At 48.4% G+C, this 19,602-nt stretch overlaps 1 protein-coding gene across 5 annotated transcripts in view; it reads right to left on the minus strand.

The window, feature by feature from the left end:
* The window catches only part of FOXN3 (forkhead box N3), a 210,455-nt gene that overhangs the window by 125,409 nt on the left and 65,444 nt on the right, over positions 1–19,602 (minus strand). For 3 of the 5 annotated variants that reach the window (XM_075503421.1, XM_075503420.1, XM_075503416.1), the window contains exons 1-2: positions 8,509–8,790; positions 5,045–5,601 (exon numbers count right to left, since the gene is read on the minus strand). In XM_075503421.1, the coding sequence (XP_075359536.1) occupies positions 5,045–5,587 (543 nt within the window). In that variant the 5' untranslated portion in view covers positions 5,588–5,601; positions 8,509–8,790. Of the gene's footprint in view, positions 1–5,044; positions 5,602–7,121; positions 7,386–8,508; positions 8,791–19,602 lie in introns of those variants that run through there. The other 2 variants (XM_075503419.1, XM_075503418.1) reach the window with 2 other exon arrangements.

Here is a 19,602-nt window from a genome sequence, read left to right on the forward strand (position 1 = left end):
TGAATCGTCTTGTATCTGGAAACCCCGTATCACAATATGTTTCTAGAGACTTTTATGATTGCTCTGGAATGAGATGACCCTCATTTCTCTAAATACCAATTTGAGGATAAAATTTCTGATACTACAAAGCTTTTTAGTATGACAGACTGGGGTATAAGAAAATGGATTTCAAGTTAAACTAGAGGAATTACAGCTTAAAACCAAAACATCTCCTTTTAACAATTTGGGAAATTAACAGTTGGACCAGCTTATTTAAGACATTATTTTATTAACGGAGTCAACATCATCTGAAATCATTAACATGAATCTGAGGGGTTGTTTTGTTGTTTGTTTGGGTGTTTTTTTGTTTTTGCTTTGGTTTTTTTTTTTTACACTTTAGCTCCACCAGATGTTATAAATGCAGTGAAATTCTGATGCTTGTGTTATTTGGGTCAGTCTAGGTGATAACAATATTAAAAACAGAGGAGATCATTTCTATCCCCAGCGTGCCACCGAGCTTTCACAGGAGATCTTCTCGAACAATAACGTTAAGACGGAGGACAGGGTCCCTGGTCCCTCGCCTTTGTGTATATGCAGATTGGATTAGGAGATTCTAGCAAAGAACAAGCAGGCTCCTTTTCCTCTCACTCCAGCTAGTGCTTATCCTTCTGCAGGGTTTTACCTGTCAAAAGCCCAGACGTTATCACATCAGAGGAAAGACGTTGGCAGGAGAGACTCCTGAAAAGCCTCCTGTGCCCAAAGGGTCCCCCACGGCTCTCGTCAGGTGCCCGGGCAGAATGCTTACGAGAGACAGTGCATTAGACAAGGACAAGTTGGACGTTTGCTCTCACAGAGCCCAAGGACCATTCGGGAGTCCTCAGATCTCAGAGCCTGCTCCAGACGGAGGAGGAGCCTGGCTGGATCTCCATGACCCAGTTATGGACCACGTACTTCTAAGAATAACTTTCACATCAAGCGAGGAGAATTTTCTTCTCCCGGCCCCATAAACATATCCCTTACCCTCATTACATTTTTATTAAGACGTCCCTCAGCACCAGTGCCAAACAAACCTTTAAGAGACTTGAATTTCTTCAGCATGCACACAGCCAGAAGCATGTGTGCATTTCCCTATCTCAGACAACGCGAAGCAGACACAAAGAGGAACCCTCTTGATAGGATGGATGCCCGAAGAAGCACAGACCAGGGAAAAGATGGCAGAATAGCAGAAAGGAGCACAGGACGAAAGCCCCAGCTTCTACAACTGTGGGCTGTTCACTGAGACAAAAAATTGCAGAGAAGCCAATGAGGTCAAACATCCTTTCCCCTCACCCACTCATTTGATAATAATGACCGAGAAAGTTTGCATTCATAAAAGGCACAGACGTATCGCATGCCCTGAAAATACAATCCTACCAGCCTTTGTTCAAAGCAGGAATCCCTACACGAATAAAACAAATCTTAAAGGGGGAAAAAAAATAGGGCTTGTAACAAAATTTTTCAAGAGACCCTTAGCTAGAGCAGCACTAGTGGGCGCAGCTATAATTACAGCAAACCTACATAATGCGTCTGAACTAGCTTAGCCCTTTCCCTGCAAGCAGAGAAGCTGTCACATCAGTAACTCCGTTGCTAGGGCAACTGCTTACTTTCCATATCAACTGCAAACTCGTTGCTATGGAGACACATATACAAGAAAAATTCCTCTCTATAGCCAAGGACCAGATGGTAGGGAAGTCAGGGAAGTCATGGGCTAGCGGGCTGTACTAAATGGGACACACACTAGAGGACATTTAGATCTGTACATTCACAATAGGATTAATCTGAATGACTGAATTCACAGGTCTGGCAGTATAAACAAAGCCAGGGAACTCCTCGTCTGCTCCCCATCATGTGATACTCCATACTCTGGCCAACTATTCTTAAACTGCTGAGCTCAATACAAAGAGGTTTGTACAATCAAGGGCTCAGCATTTTCCCTTCTTCAGCCTGGCTCTCTGTCTCGATCCAGGAGATCAGCCTCATCGCAAAGTTACATGAATAGTCACTCTGTCGGCTTGCCAGGTAAGCCTGATGGCACTGCAGCTGAAGTGGAATAGCAGCAGTGCATAAACAAATGCAAGGAGAAAAATGTCTTTTCCCGGCATTCCACACCAGACCCAAAAACACCAGGATAGGGCAAGTCGAAAACTCAAGTGATGCAGCCCGTAAGTCTTTTTTTTTTTTTCCCCCTCTGTTACAAGGATCTCACATCAGGAAATGCAAGCATTCATATGCAGGCAGAAAAAGCTGCATACTATTAAATACATATTTAGCCCCATGAATATAAATTAGTGGAACCCAAGATTGAGGAAACTACTATGCAGAGGGAATTCAAAAAAGAATTAAGTGTTCAGCAGAACTTTTTTTAGAAAAACGATTACTGAAAGGCTACACAAACACTGGAAAGCACAACTATGAGAGGAAAAGCTTCTAGCTTTTCACAATGTGTCAACGCACATCAACTGGCAAATGCCTGCAATTCCCAGCACTGATTAACTCCTTCCCCCCATACTGTACATGTTTCAGAGCCTATCTTGTTGGCATTTTATAACATGCCATTTGCTAAATGCTTTTTTTCTCCACATAAAACCAGTAAGACAGGCAGATTCCAGACCTGCAGTTTGCAGAATCTGGCTGCAAAGAGGAAGAAGCATCATAAAACGATTCCTTATAGAGGAGGGTCCCCTCTTTCCCCTGCCCCAAGCGCCAGCCCAAAATTGGAGAACCCTTTAGATGGACTGGACATCTTCCTTCTGAACAGCAGAGAGGCTGGCTGCAAGGCACTCACATCAACCCCGAGTGTGCGTGTGCACACACACGAAGGTATTTTCAAAGCCAGCAGTTGAAGTTTACTGCTTTCCAAGTCCACAATTAGCTGTCAAGCACCTGATTCAGCAACTCTGACCACGCGCCAATTCTGTGCTCAGGACTCTCTCTGCCCCGTCCCTTGGCCAGGACACAAGAAAAACCCAGCAGGGGATTTAAATGACCTGCCTTGGTGCATTTTACATTTGAGATTCTCATCTCATTCACCTTAATGCTGGCTACCTGCAGTTATTAGCATCTCCAGGAGGTGGAAGAAATTCTCTCTCGTAACCTGGGATTTTCCAGGAATGAATAAAACCCCACCTCGTTATTCATATAGGCAAGGCCTCCCACCACACCTTGTTGTCTAGCTACGTAACCATGGCTCTAATCACGAGTTTGAGACGTAGGTGACCAGCCATGCATTGTGCTCCGCCACTTCCCCGTGGAGAAGCAACACGTCGTGGTATTGTTCATACCAGCTCAGCAGCCTGCCGGATATCTGACAGATAGACATGAAGACAAGTTCCTCATAGGAAGGAAGCTGTAATCTAAATAGTCAACTTGTAAACAGAGGAAGAGGGATAGAACAAAACACAAATAGCAATGTTAAACACATGCCTTGCCAGTTACAATATTTTGGGGTTTTTTAAATGTATTGTGTGAAGGTTCCTTATGGTCTGGGACAGGATCATAAAAGTCTGGTGTGGCACTTGTTATTATAGTCTCACTTCCAAACAAGAATTTAAGACTCTGGTTTACACAAAACAAGATCCAGTTCAGGAACAGGTTTTTTAATCTCATACACAACCGTTCACAGCAACTAATTTATAAAAATACCAACATACAGTATGTGATCACCAATATGTGGACAGTGGATTCTAGTGAATGACATTTTAAAAGAAATAAAAAAATTAAAAAAAAAAAAAGAAAAAAAGATAGAGTCAAACGTTTAAAAAAGGAAAGCTCCAGAGGAAAGAAAGTTAGGTAATCTAAAATGAAAAGTTGCTAGTTTAGGGTAATGTATGACTCTTCCTCTAGAGTTACTTGAGCTCCTATTCCACAGCATTTAAAGTTAAATCACACACAAAATAGGGAGAACAGCACCACCAACAGAAGTCTAGTTTCAGAGTAACCAGTTACAAGACAATCACAGCATTTACTTCACTCAAATACAAAAGTTGAGTGCATCTATTGTTTCTGCCAGGAGAAAGTGTCCACTTTCTGATCTTCAGCCCATTTTAGAGACAGACGGCCACTGATGTGATTTTACCCGCTATTTATTTCACCAACCTGTGAGAGGGCCTGTGAAATTATTCTGCAAGCTGATATTTTTATCAGTATACTTGTACTTTGCCAAAGATTCATCCAGACCACTGCTTCTGGAGACGGTCCCCTTCAGAAACTGCTATCTGCTCCCAGGCAGACTGACACAGTAGAAGGCTATGCAAAGGACTGCCTCCACCACTCAGCTTGCTTCCCCATTCCCTCGCACACAGCCTCTTCCTGCAGACGCCGCTGAGGATTCAGCAATGAAACCAGACAACAACAACAGAGATCCAAAAGCAAAAATGCGCTCCCCTGGCTTCTGCCACCACACTAGTCGCAGAAGCTACAGAAGCCCAGGGAGAGAACGACTGACATTTCAGTGAATGGTAACTTTCACCTTTGATGCCAGACCTATCTCCTCTCTTTGAAGAGTTTCTCCAAAACCTGCTTGAAATGGAACAAAGCTTCATCACCAAAATTCAGAACTACTTCTGTTTGTTTAAGAGAAAGAAAAGTTTTTTCAGATTACGACACAGACCAGGGAAAAAGCAATGGACCCTTACATAAGGCATACCCTTTCACTATACATTTGTATAAGCCAAGAACAGCAAGCAGCCTATTTATAACATGATTACATTCATCTAGTATAGCTGGAAACCATTACCACAGCATGATAACTAAAAACAATATTTAACCACTATGCATGAAGACACCAGCTGGGGGGAAAAGAAAAAACACACACACACCCCCTGAGTACTTTCTTACAGATGTCTAGACAATGAATTTAATGAAATCAGAATGAGCTATGCTAAAGAAATGTTGGCTCTCTGAATTTAATGAACTATGTTACCAGGGACAGCATTGCGTATTCTGCATTTCACTGTTACGGACACATTCTGGGATTAGCAGGTGAGTATTTTCAGAGCCAGATAGGTTTCCATAGTTCCAGACTTACCTGACTTCTGTCTTTGTCCACTTTCTTAAAACACTTATTCAAGGATAGATTATGTCTCACAGAATTTTTCCATCCAGTGGGTGCATTTGCAAAATACGGAAAGTGTTCCAAGATCCAGTTGTATATATCCTTTACGGGCAGTCTTTTGGTTGGTGAGTCCTCAATGGCCATAAATATGAGGCAGCTAAAGGAATAAGGAGGTTTGCAGTTGGGGTTCTGCTTGGCATCGTAGGGCATGTCAGAGTGGGCAGGAGACGGCGGCGTGTCATCACCGATGTCCTGAACGGGGCTAACACTCCTTAACACTGAGTCCCCAAAGCTTTTCAGCAAGTTCTTGCTCTCGTGTAACCAGTTCAAATTAGTTAGTTCTTCATCTTCCATGGCCCCTTTATCTAATCTGATGGCAGGCAAAGAGAAATCTAGGTCCTCGTCATCATGAAGTGCCTTCGATAAATCGCTATCTTGGTAACGTTGGCTCAATCCGCTGGGAACGCTAATTCCTGAGCCCTCTGGCTTCTTACTGGGAGGCATGACTGGACCCATTTAGACAGTGACTCCTGGGAGAGCAAATCCAAAGGAAGGGGAGAAAGAAACAGAGAGAAAAGTTAGCTCTTTTCTACAAAAAGGTACTGCATAACATTCTGACAGCTTTTCCCTAACTGGTCACTCGGCCTTTTGCCATCTGTATTAAAAACTACAGACTCACATAAACACTCATTCACAACTGTTGAGTAAAATAATCTAAAGTCAGGACAAGGGAAGACATTTCAGTCAATGGAATAAGACAATAATCCCGATACACCTTAGTTCTGCATGCACATAAAGCCCCACGCAGGAAATCCTAAAGACATGTCCCTTTAGTGAGGAATATGTGTATCAAATCATTGAATACTCTGATTGTATCACTTTAACAAGCATGTAAACTAAAAAAAAAATTTAAAAAAAAAAAAAAAGAGGGGCTTAAGGCCAGTTGCTTCAGATTAAGTTCAGCTGTTCCACTTCTGAGGACAAAACAACAGCACCAAGATTAAAGTCACTCTGGCTAAAGGCTGAGGTAGACAAGCATCCAATCTGACTACAGTCGCAGTTGCAACAGAACTCAGAAATGACAGCGGAACTTCAAAACCAGCAAGGGTGGGAGAAGGGAGGAGGGAAAGCAACGCACGGTAGTTTTGGGACCAGGGCCAAGACATAGGGAAACAAGCGCCAGAGGAATAGAGCACTTTAAAAATTTATGTAAACAGAGAAAATTTTAACATAAGCTGAACTGTATTTCAAACATGGTAGAAACCAGAGTCAGAAAGACTGCTGTGATGCTCAAAACAGAGTCAGAAAGACCGCTGTGACTGATGCTCAATAGCGGCCCAGGAGAGGTGGGACGAGCTGCGGGGAGTACTGCACCAGCAGGCCCCAGGGGGACACCTGCAAGCCGTAATATTCGGGAGGACCTGGGCCCTTCAGAAGCTGGGTGAAGTTGGGTGCCTGCCCAACTCAAGAGAAGCCGACAGGAGCCCAACAATTCTACTTCAGAAGCAGGAGACAGGCTCCCTTAGCTTCTCCATACAGTAAAACTACCAGGATTTAGGTCTGGAGATGTGAACAGCAGTGAAATAAAAATTGGAAAGAGTCAATAATGGATTTAAAAACGATGAAAATTCCTGCACGAACAAGAGCAAAATGATTCCCTGTATCTAAACATATCATCAGTAGTTCCCTGAAGTCATGCAGTCACACACTTGATACTGTAAATGGAGGGCAAAAAAACTACAGATAACAACAGAAAGAACTCCTGTGTACAGGAAAAAGAGGAAGATAGCCATTCTGGGAAAGAGAAATGATGGGCTTTATGTTAGCTGTTACAAAAGGGCAAAAATGAAAAAGTTCCTCGGTCTTTCTATAAACACTTTATACCAAAGCAGCCATTACTAAAAAAGAAACATACAGAACTTTCATGCACAGAAGCCCGTTAATACACACCATCACCCAAAAAGCTCAGTGAACACGTGTGGTTTTACACAAGTATCTGGCAGAGGAAAAAATACCGAGGCAGATATAAACACCGGCAGGCCAAACTTACGTAGGTCCCACTTCCTAGCTTTCAAAACAGCGTCCAGCACAGCCAGAAGGTAAACACGAGTATCGCCGGCGTCCAGGGGCACCGGCATCGCCTACCTATGCCGCACACTCAACTTTGACTCCAAATGGAAGTTGCGTCCCATGAGCTTCTAAACAGGGAAATTATATGATGGCTGACAGTAAAGTAATTTAATTGCACTGTTGCTATGACAACACGCTGCTCTCTTTCTGTTTAATTTGCTTATTTGCCAGTATCCTCCCAAAGGGCCGTACCATACCATCCCTTTTTTTTTTCTCTTTCTTTCTTTCTTTCTGTTTTCCCCTCTCCAGCAGCGGTCCTCACGGGTGCCGGGGGTGATCGGGCGGCCGCGGGCCCCGCGGAGCCCCCTCCGGCCGGCCGCCGGGGTCTGCAGGGAAGCCCGGCAGAGCCCGGACGGAGAGCGGCTCCCAGAGGGGCCGCCGCGGGCGGGAGGGGTGCCCGGGGCTGCCCCCGCCGGCGGCGGGGCCCGGCCGTGGCTGCGGCCGGGGGGCGTGTGGGGGGGTGTTAACGAGGCCCGTGGCGGCTGCCGCGGCGCCCCGCCGCCAGACAAAGGAGCGCCGGTCACATGAGAGCCCGCAGTTGGGCGAACATTTTTAATCCGCTGCCAACTGCGGGTGCTCCACCAGATATCTGCGGAGCCGCTGGCCCGAGGGGGCCTCCGCGCCCGCCCGCCTCACCCGCCGCCCGGCGGGGGCGGGGGGAGCAGCCCCGGGGGGCGCAGGGGGCGGCCCCCCCGCGCAGCGCTCCCACTGTACTTGTCGCACGGGGGGGGGGGGGGGGGGAGAAGGCAGGGGGCGGGCGCCCATTGGCCGCCGCCGCAGCCAATCAATGGCGTTGCTAGGAGACCGGGACTGCTCCGGCGGGGCGGGCGCGGGCGGCCGGCGGCGCGCATACCGCCAATGCCGGCCAGATGTCACCGGCCCTCGCCGGCCCCGCCGCGCCGCGAAGGCAACTTCTCCCCGCGCCCGCCCCGCCGCGCGCCCCTGCGCGCCCGGCGGCGCCTCTCGGCCCCTCTCTGGAGAGGGACGTGCGTGCGCGCGCGTAGGCAAAAGTCCTTGCCCGAGCGGCTCCGGAAGCCCCCGGCGGGACCACCTCGGGCCGGAGGCGGCCCCGCGGCTCGGCCCCGCGGCGCGGCCGGCCGGGCTCGGCGGGGACGCGGCGGCGCGCACGCCGCGGCCGCGCACCAACTCCTGGCCAAGTTGTGGCGCGGGGCCGGGCCGGGCCGCGCCGCGCCGGGGCGACCCGCGCCGAGCCGGGCCGGGCCGGGCGGGACCGCGCCGCGCCGCCCCGCAGGCGGGCCCGCCAGCGCCTTGCGCAATGCCCGCGAACAACGACGACAACAACTTACCTGGCGGGGGGCGCGGTGGTTTCACCGCGGTCCCTTCATGGCTGTGGCGCAAACTTTCATCTGACGGAGCCGGGCATCGCGCGTCCCCCGCCTCAGCCCGAGCCCCGAGGGTGCCGCGGGGGTCCCGGCGCAGGGGGCACCTCCGCCAGCATGGGGCCCGGCCGCCGCCCGCCCCCCGCCCGCCCCGCGCTCCCGACGGGCAGCGGTCCGCCTCGGTGCGAGCCGAAGAGCGAGAAATTGTTTCCACTGCAAACAAAAAAGGCGACACATGACCAGGGAGGGAGGGGAGAGAGGGAAAACGTGGGCTGGGCCAGCCGAGACGGGAGAAGCCGCGGAAGGGAGGGCCGCCGGCGGTGGGGGAGGGCGGCGGCGCGGGCGGCGCTGCTCACGGCAGGCCGCGGGGACCCCGGCCCGCCGCCACCCTCGAGGGGCACCCGCCGCCGCCGCCCGCTCGGACGTGCGCTCCCGCGGCGGCGCCCGCCCCGGCCCGGCCCGCCAGCCCCCGCCCGGCGGCGTGGCGCGGGGTCGCCGCCGAGGCGGGCGGGCCTAGCGGCGGCGGGGTCGCGGCGGGCCGGCGGCGTTTGCCTGGGGCGGGCCGGGCTTGCGAGGTCGGGAGGGAGGCGGGAAGTCTCCGGCGTGCAGAGAACTGACAGCGCTGCCGCTCCTCAGCGGCGGCAGCGCCGCTCCCACTTGTGCGAGTCTCTCCCCCTGCCCGCGGCGTGACGGCCGCTGGCGACGGGAGGCCCGGCCAGACCGACCCCGGCTAAACTGCAGCGAACTACGCGGTCGCCGCTGAAGGCAGCAGCAGAAGTCCAAAGATCAACGCCCCGGAGCCTTGCTTCCCCCGCCCGCCTCAAGAGGAGCAGGGAGACATCTTTCAACACCGAGCCACCAGCCTCCGTCCTGCACGTCTCCCAGCGGGCAATTAATTCCTGCCGAGGCGGGCAAAGCCTGCAAGCCCACCAACGACAGACGACTCGGAGCAGAGCCTGCGGTCTGAAGAGAGTCCGTCGGCCAGTTTCAAACACACCCAGCCTGCCGTGCCGGAGGCAGCTCCCGGAGGGGCGGGCAGGGCAGGGGCGAGCGCGCCTGCGGGCGGCAGCAAGCAGGGGCTAACGCGAGGGGTCTCTGCCGCTGACTCGGGGTATCGTGAAACTATGGCCTCGGCCGAGGGTCTGGCTTCACGTTGTGCAGTAAAGCACCGTGTCGTAGAAATCTACAATAACTGCCGAGGGAAAAAAAGCAGTTATTTCTTCAGCCTAAGGAAATTTGCTTTAAAATAAGGCCTGATTTAATGAGGAAGAATGGTGCTTTTTCTCCCCTGCTGCCATACCTTGACATAACTAGTGTTAGCTTGAGTAAAAAAACCTTACCATCAGTTAAGTTAGTTGGAGGGAACTAACTTGATTTAAAAACAAAAAAGAAGTTGCCCAGTCTAGACAACACTAGTTAGATGTACAGTCTCCCATATGCAACATACTTGATCTCAAGCAGCTTCAGTGATTCGCAGCACAGAAGTAAGGTATGGCTGTCCACCCACCAAACAAGTACATGAAATTGTTTCGTAGCTGATCCACAAACATCAAGGACTTTCTGCTCTGGGTAAACAAGGCTTGCAGATTTAGCATACTTCAAAATTAATTTTCCTCTCAGTATAGAAAAGGTCTGCTGCAGAAACATATAAACAATGTAATATGAGTTAGAAATACAGGTATATTGGTAGATCCTTTCCAGTGCAGCCCTGGACACAGAAATTATCCCTAAGCCAAGAAGAAAAGCATTTAGCCATTTTATTTACCAAAGTTAGGACAGCTGTCTCAAGACCTTGCAGGAATTCTGTGCTGGCCCACACAGTCAATATTATCCCGCTTAACCAGGATCACCACTGTATCCTACTGCATGTCTGTGTCATTTCCCAAGGCGCAGGTTACCTCTTTTAATCTCTCTGACACTTGCGAAATTCACATTTTTAGACAAGAGTGGCAACTACCTCATTCTCAAAGTGCAGGGCTGACAAACGTTTCGTTGATTCTCTCGAACTAGAAATTCCTGTCATAACTCGCTAAGACCTTCTTTTGCCGATAGCTTTCCCTCCCCTACCCCACGAACTGCTATTTCACATTCTTGCATATTTTCAGGAAGACATGCCAGCAGCTGGATTGAAGAATGGGAAGAATACCTATCAGGCAGCAGAGTATCATCGTTACCCACTGGTAACCAACCCTGCCCTGTGACTCCACCAGCTCTAACACTCCAACAGTCAGCACACCATTAGTTTACACAGTTCTTATCTCATGGCCCTTTGGTTTCAAACCCAAACTAAATTACCAAGTCATAACTCCACCCACCTGAATTTAGTCCAAATGCTTCAGACGTTTTTCTGAGTGAATCAACATGTCTCTTTATCGGCAAGCAAGGAGATTTATCGCATTTACCATCGCTTGTAAAAGTCAAGTGTCTTAAACAGAATACCAAGAAGAATTCAGCTAATGAGAAGTATTTCTGAAGTGAGAAGGGGGAGGCCTCGTGAGATGCAGGGTAGTATGCAAAGAATACTACACCTTGAATATATTATGTATGCATCCTGTTCAGGTACACAGCTCAGTTCTGTTCAAAAGTAGTGGCAAAATTCCCCACCGATATTGGTGGAATAAGATCAGTTCCAGAGTTTTGTATCTTTTCCGTGGTGGGTAGGAATTTCCCCAGAGCACTGTAATCCACGCTAAGGATTACAGTGAAGGACCACTGCGAGACATTTGCCGCGTAGACAGAAAAGCCGGCGTGATCGAGCGCGGGGGCCAGCAGTGGGTGATGCAGAAGCCTCGGAGAGCAGGGGGACAGAGTGCAGGCCGGCTGGGAGGGCTGGCACGGGCTCCCTGCTGAGGCACCCCACGAGGGGCAGCCGTGCGGGGCAGCCTCTCGCTGGCTCCCGCTCACCCCTGAGCTCAGCAGCAACTGCAGTTGCTGACCCGCAGAGTGGTGAAACACCAGCAGCGAGGTAAACACTGGTATCTTGCCTCTTGGGAAGACTGTCCCCCAGCTTCTTCTGACTCTTTGCTGGAACACTTAATACAACTTACTTAAGAAAGCAGAATACAGTCTCACACGGCAGCACTGAAAGATCATTAACTGCTGGCTTAGAGACTACAGCAGCATCAGAACATCTGACGTATGGCCATCAAGTAACTCACTGTAATCTTAGGCAAGCCATCAAATTTATTAGGGTGTCGATTTCCCCATTTCTAAGACAGGAGTAATAGTAACTCATTTAGCAAAAGATTTGCAACACTGACAGATGAAAACTCTTTGTACATCAAGACCACAGTATTTGCCGTACCGACGGCTGATTAGAAGTACCAACAGTGCAGAGCTGCACTTTAGCCTTGTGGGCTAATATACAACAGTCTAATCTTTCCACTCAGATTTCAGAATACCAGCTGCAGATGTTGCAGTATCTTATTCAATGAGGATTTCCAGCCGTCTCCCTATGCTCCTTTATCTCTTACCCTCCTCTAGATTGGAATCCCTGATAACTCCATGTTGCAAAATGAGCACAGCAAGGGTCACAGGCTCTTTATCAACCCTCCAAAGCTCATCTTCCCCCCTCCATCTCCATCTCTGCTGGGAACATCTTCCTTTGCCAGCATTGTGACCATGCCACATGACCTTGCTAAATATTTCTACTTTCTGCCCTCTGACCTCACCAGTCTCACCATTCAACAGACCTGCACTTCTTATCCTCACCTTTAAGCCCCCATTCCTAACCTGATCTCCAGTTATAATGTCCTCATTGACTGGCATCCTTGTCAATATTTATACTCTCTACATCAGAGTCAAATTTCTTCCCTGAGGTCTGCTGCGAGTTTGCCAACTAAGCTCGCTTATTAGGATTTATAATTTGACATGCAGCTGTACCCAAAAACCTCCCAATTCAGACAGGGTCCTGATGTGCAAGGCACCTTTCAAAGACCGAAGAGGACGGGGCTGCTGCCCCTTGTGATCAGTGATCAGACCCTCATAGTGGGACACATCTCAGGCTAACACCGTACACTGGCCATCTCATTTTGTTCCCATTCTTCCCCCATGCAGAATGACTGGTGTCCCCCGTCAGTCTTGCCATTTCTAAACTTCTGTTTTCTCTGAGGCAATGGATTTAATCTCGTACGGAGCAGAAACATGTTGGACACCTTCGGGCACTATTAAAAACTAAATCATGAATACAATATGTGTTTGCTCGTTTCCTCTTTCACAACTTTCCCGGCATTCTTCTCCAGTCCCTCAATACAGAACTTGCAGTATCAACACTTCTTTATTTTTAACCATGTCAGACCAGTCTAGCTTTGTTGTTTGCGCTATGCCCACTTTTGGGGCAGAGAAACAGCGGTATCTGAATTCCTACCTGAACAGCCAGAGTCTCTGCCTCGTACAGAGGTAACACAACTAGCCGGCTGACAAACAGTGCCTCGCTCCCGTGAAAAAGAGCAGCTCTTGCCTCGCAGCTGCTCCGAGCACAGTCGTACCCTGCCTTCCTGCCCCATGTCATTTACGAGCGTGCGCTCCCCTTTCTTCTCCCACCCCAAGCACTAGCTAAAGATATAAGGTGCACATGCAATGAAGGCCCAGCTTACTCCAGCTTACTGATAGGAGATCTAGCTTTTGCTTATTCACTTGAGACCATGGAATCAGATTTACAAAGCATTTTCCCAGCCTTTCATTTAATTATTCTTCAAGTTCTCATTTGCCCCAGCTGGCGAAACCCAACAGAAACAGAACTGCATCAGTAAGAAAAGGAACACCAATATGAAGCTTTGTCAGAAGTGTGAGCAAACAAAAGTATCTATCTACAGCATTCCTGTTCCACAGGCTAAAATATAATGAATTTCTTACAATAAAATCCAGAGGTTTTATGAAATAGTTCCTTTATAAAATAATGTATGCACATTTATGATGTTATTGTAGTAACACTTGCTTGCAGCTTCTAAGAAAATGAGTATACTTAGCACTAAAATTATATACAGCTGAGAAGCTACCAGCAAGTGTGTTTCTGTACATGAGTGCAGTGGGAGGAGAGTATCATGCGTGCTAGTTTGTCCTACATACATTTATTAAAACAGGTCCATATGAGAGATGCTTTCCCAGTGTAATTACACCAACATACTAGCACCCCAAGCACAAACCTAGCTTGGACTGGTAAAGGGAAGCTTCTGCCAGTGCAGCTTATTTTAGTAGCCCAGCCAGTGGGAAGCAAAATGTTGCCGGGATAAACATATCTTTACTGGAGTCTTCTGCTGTAGTGGCTATATTGGACTGAAATCACACCTAACCTAACACAGCTGGTACATTAATTGCAATACAAGCCAGTATTTCTGGTATTGTTGCAGTGTTTGCAGAGGCTGAAAAAAGAAAGAACTGTTTTCTGGGGTTTGGTGCACAGACTCTCCTATCTGTTGTACAGGTATAATGCCGCAAAATGTGGCCTGTAGTTATCTCAACATTAGTATTCACCATTTGGCAGCTGAAGTCAAACTTACAAGTAATCAGCAGAACCAGAGATCAACTGTATTTTTGTTCTTAAAAGCAAGGTGGAGGAAAAGCAGCAGCCAACACCGCACTGAAGTAAAGATCACAAGTTTGGGGCAAAACTATAATGGAGAACCAAGTTCTTTTTATAAAGTTCTCAAACTGTATTGCCAAACTGAATTTCTAAAACTAAGACAAAATTCTTTCTGGACAACATCTCAAGTCTTGCCTCAGCTTTCTTGAATACAAGCTGTTCATTTCATCAGAGACTTCAGGAGTTTGTCCTTTATTTGTGTATCTATGCATGCAAAATGAAGTTGCAGCAGGACCTCACAGGTAGTGAAATTTGTGTTCACATCTCGTCAACTGAGGATCTTGGGAACTGATGCTAAACACAATTTGCTATCACTAGCGCTGTAAGCTAGTTAGTAGATGATTATTCCCCTCTGACCATTTGCTTGCGCCAGGTGGACTTCCTAGCCCCAACTGTACTGAGTCCCAGCTTGATTTCCAGCTCTTTGTAGCACAGGATATTCCAGGGTGCTTTCCTCTGCTCACCACTCGGCACTACTCTTCCTGTACATTTTTTGAACGCTGTTCCCAGAGGAAATCCTGTGAGATGCAGGTCCAGATTCCCAGGCTGCTGCAACACAAGACAGCTACGAGAGCCTGTATGAGGTGATGCAGGAGCACGGCTGACCTGCAGTTGTGTCTGCGAAGGGATGCTGAGAGGATGCAGGTTTTGGGAAACAAGCAAAGTATCATAAAATGATTGAGCAGACTTCTCAGTGTGTTTTTAGTAGTACATACCAGCCTACCAAACACATCGGGGAGCAAGGAATGGAAAGCAATGAAAAATTGCAGTGGAAGGACTAAAAAGAGTCAGTAGCATCTGCAGAAAGCTTCTGCTCTGTCCTGCGCTCCTCTCAGCAGCCACAGGCCAGGCGGGCTCCATGGCTGAACCAGAGAGCAGCTGCCAGGCAGAGCAGGTGAGCGAGATGTGGGAAGGAAGGAGGGAAGCTGGCACAGAAAAAAAGCACAACTGAATTACCCGCACCCCAGCAGCAACTGCTGTTGCCAGCTACGGCCGAGAACCACCCCCTGGCTGCCGCATTCGTGACCTGTGAGATGGGCTTCCCGGCGAGTAGCTTTTGGCTTCTCCATGGTGACAAAAGTTCGTTATGATGATGGGCTGACATCCACTGGGGCATTAATTCATGCTGGGGCTTTCGGCACTGCTCCCGTCTTTTTGGCAACAGGTAACTTCAGCTAACAGCTGCGGTCATCTGGGAGGTACGGCGCATCTGACACCCCACAGATTTTTTGCAGGCAAATTCCTCATTCCACAGGTTTCTCACAAGGATGCCGCAAGGATGGAGTGGGCCTCGGCAGCCAAGCATTAGGAAATAATCTTGGGATTTTTTTTTCTTTAAACCTGCGGTCCTGTAAATATTGATAGTTATGCGTCCTTCTGAGGTTCAGCTAGTTCCAGCACAGTTTAGCACTTCCATAAGCATTTCAAGGACAAAAAAATGCTATAGCGAGAACAAAATTTTGAAGCATGTTTGAGGAGAAAAGTGAGTTTTATTGCTTGTATGCAGGTAGAGGGTTTTACTTATTCCACATCACTTGTCACATAATCTTCAGTATTTTTTTCCATAATGGAAAAAAGAAATACAACATGAAAACAACACAATATCAAACCAAACATCAAATATAACAAAACGAAACAAAAAAAATCACTGGAGAAACCCCTGCAGGTTACTGGACCAGCACTGGGCAGCAGAGTGGGGGTTTCAGCAGAAGACAAAGGCCAGTCGAGGCTGGAAGGAGACGGGCTGTCCTGCCACAAGCCAGCCAGCCGCTGAGCCGTCCTTTTGCCGTGCGGTTGAACAGAAGGCCCGTGTAATGACAACCGCAAAACTCATTTAAGCTCTGAAAAGGTGACTAATGAGCTCATTCATGCTGCCTATAAATTATTCACTACAACACTGACCCCACTCAAGACAAACTTTAAATACAGGGATCGGGAGCCTCCTGTGTTGTCAGCTTCTGCCTGTAAAACTTTTTGCAATCAAACAGACACTTCACTTGCTTCTGCCCCCTTGTTAAACTCGCTTGGATGTTTAGGTCTTCTTTTTTACTACCTCTTACTAGAGTTAAAGCAGCTGCAGCTGCTACATATTTATTTCTCTGTTGCCAAGTCTTTTTCATTAGTAGTTGCAGGTAATCATGAAGCACTATAAATAGCTTTAAATTATACTCTTCAGAAATTAAAGTCTGACCTCAAAATGAAGGCCAGGTCTAAAGAAGTAGTAAGACAACGACATATGCATGTTTAATGAGAAGCAGCCCATCTTCAGAGCCTGTGCTTATTGATACTTCTGTGAATGTCTATGACTTGTGCCAAAATGAAAACAGAGGACTTCAAAAAGCACACTTTCATTTTTTTAGGTGCTGGACCAAACAAGCTTCTGATATGTTTAGAAACAGCCCATTTCTAAGAATACTTTTGTTATCCTGTTTAGCGTGAAATAAGAGACAGGCAATAGTTCAATGTTAGCAGCACGAGCGGTGGTGTTTGCTGCTGGGGTGGCTGGAACAGGCACTGGCTCTCTTCGAACAGTATTTTTCTTTGGAAGATAAATTGCTCACAATATTTACACGTTAACTTTAACTTTAGTAACTCGTTGCATGTTGAAGTAGCAACCACAAAGTGACATTAAAGATACTGTCTTATGCGATGTGTCTAATATTCAGTTCAAAAACGTTACTCACACCTCTGGTTACGCAACCCAACTCCAAAGGTTGGAAACAACTAGATAAAAGGGAAAGCCAGGAATTACATAGCTAAAGTCCAGTCACTGTGTAAGGTATAAAACAAGGTAAAGCGTGGGAGACATAAGGCAACATCATAGTGATATCTGAACACAAGAGAAAAAAGGGGCTAGCAAAGGAATTTTGCAAATGAAATAATCATTGCAATTTTCACTAATCACTCTCTCTCTTCCAAGCTGAAAACGCTGTTAACTAAGCAGAGTAAGAACTTCTGCACTACTTGAAGAAAAGGACTTTACCACCTACTGACAACCATGTGATGAGTCTTCATTTATTTACATCCATGATTTTGAATTTACCAGAGACACACAGAAACCCTGTTGCCCTGTTAGTACTGCTCTTTAAAATGATGATTAAAAAAAAAAAAACCCAAATCCCCCAACAAACACAAGACAGCAAGGGAGCAGCCTACACCACATAGCATGCAAGTCTTAACTTATCAAAAGCTCTCCACCTGATGAGATTCCTGAGCCTCTCGTAGCTGAAGGGTGTTGGCAAAGGGCTGCTTTGAAATCCCGTCACATGCCGGACCCCACTAACCTGTCTGGCGAGCGGAGTTCGGCTCCCAGTTCAGTGGTGGGAAACGGAGGCGCTTCCTGCAGCCGGCTCCCCACACCCTGCTGCTCATTTCCCTAATGAGGCCCAGCAGTGATGTCAGTTTTGCCCCAAGGCACGATTTGGTCCAAATAAAAACAACCTACAGTTGGCTGCAAAATCAGAGGAATGCCAAATCTGGGGGAGGATGAGCAAGCAAACTGACGGTACAGCTTTTAACCGTGCAATAGTCAACCCTTAGCTGTGACTGACAGTGAATCTCTTGACTGGTCAGTGCCACTAACCTGGTTGAGGGTGCCATGGATGGCTTTGCCCTGAGGGGTCACCTGGGGGTCTTGAGACACCAGTCTCAGCAAATTCACGTGAGACTCCCATGCCATGGGTAGGGCGCACAGCCAGCACGGGCCGACCAGGTAATCCTCACCACCGCCCTGGGGCCAGCGGATGTTGCTGAAGTGAAGGCAGCTGAATCACACTGGGTACCAGGGCAAACTCAGCTCAATCCAAAGTCATGCACAGCTGTTCCCTCTACTGGAAAACTGCTCCTGCAACTCCTCCTCCCCCTCGGCTCTCCAAACCACATAATCTCATGGCTCCCAAGACGCCAGTGTGTGCCGATCTGTCAGGAAGGTTGGGCTCCTCTGTGCTTTGGTCATATCATGCCACAAAGTATAGAAACTTCTTACAAGAAAACAGCAAATTTGTATGTTCGCAAAGCGAAAAACTCATATATTCAACTCAAAGGAAAAGCTGTGGCTTCTCTACTCATCTACTACCACATGCAGGTCCCAATCCAAGGAAAGTTAACATTTATACAGTCCAGTAGCTACAGGGTAGTCAGCGGGAGAATGCAACTTCGCAGAGTGAGAAAGTCCATAAGCACTGGCCAGATGAGGCCAGAGAATAATATATTTATTACCCTTACTTTTGCTTATTTCTTTGTATTGTCACAACTGGTGCAGTATTGGAGAAGGCAAAACAAATGGGCTTGAACAAGCACTGCCATCAGTAACTTATGCTTGCTCTTCTGCCACAGCGCTGGTCTTGCACACTCCTTATACACAGCCATGGTTGACTCTGGATTCTCACACACACCCATCAGATTTAGGGAGCCAGAGTCATGCTACACTCACGCGTGAAGCGTGGGACTGCAACTGGGCCTAAAGACACTCTCTATCTGGAGACTCCCCACAAATCCAGCACGGGGAGGGGTCCCTGCCACATGAGCTGCTCTGGGAAAGTAATCCTGGCACGTGCTCCCTAGCTATGGACCAAGAGCCCCTGTTGTAAGGTACTGAGCAAGTGAAGGAAGAGCAACTGTCTCTGCCTCAAAATGCTGTATTGGGTTTGCGTGACAAGGTTTTGGTAGCAGGGGGGGCTACAGGGGTGGCTTCTGTGAGAAGCTGCTAGAGGCTTGCCCTATGTCCGATAGAGCCGCTGGCCAAGGCTGAGCCAACCAGCGACAGTGGTAGCGCCTCTGTGATAACATACTTAAGAAGGGGAAAAAAACCTGCTGGGGAACAGTAGCTGGTAGAGAGGAGTAAGAGTATGTGAGAGCAACAACTCTGCAGGCACCAAGGTCAGTGAAGAAGGAGGGGGAGGAGGTGCTCCAGGTGCCAGAGCAGAGATTCCTTGCAACCCAGTGACGAAGACCATGGGGAGGCAGGCTGTCCCCCTGCAGCCCATGGAAGTTAACGGTGCAGCAAGTGGATGTGCCCAAAGGAGACTGTGACCCCATGGGAAGCCCATGCTGGAGCTGGCTCCCGGCAGGACCTGTGGACCCATGGAAAGAGAGGAGCCGGATCCTGGCAGGACTTGTGACCCCGTGGGGGACCCACGCTGGAGCAGTCTGTTCCTGAAGGACTGCACCCCATGGAGAGGACCCACGCTGGAGCCGTTTGTGAAGAACTACAGCCCATGGGAAGGACTCACATTGGAGAAGTTCATGGAGGACTGTCTCCCGTGGGAGGGACCCCACGCTGGAGCAGGGGAAGAGTGTGAGGAGTCCTCCCCTGAGGAGGAAGGAGCGGCAGAGACAACGTGTGATGAACTGACCACAACCCCCATTCCCCATCCCCCTGTGCTGCTGGGGGGGAGGAGGGAGAGAAATTGGGAGTGAAGTTGAGCCTGGGAAGAAAGGAGAGGTGGGGAGAAGGTGTTTTAAGATTGGATTTTATTTCT

This window comes from Mycteria americana, chromosome 5 (genome assembly GCF_035582795.1).
Source record: "Mycteria americana isolate JAX WOST 10 ecotype Jacksonville Zoo and Gardens chromosome 5, USCA_MyAme_1.0, whole genome shotgun sequence".
Lineage (NCBI taxonomy): Eukaryota > Metazoa > Chordata > Aves > Ciconiiformes > Ciconiidae > Mycteria > Mycteria americana.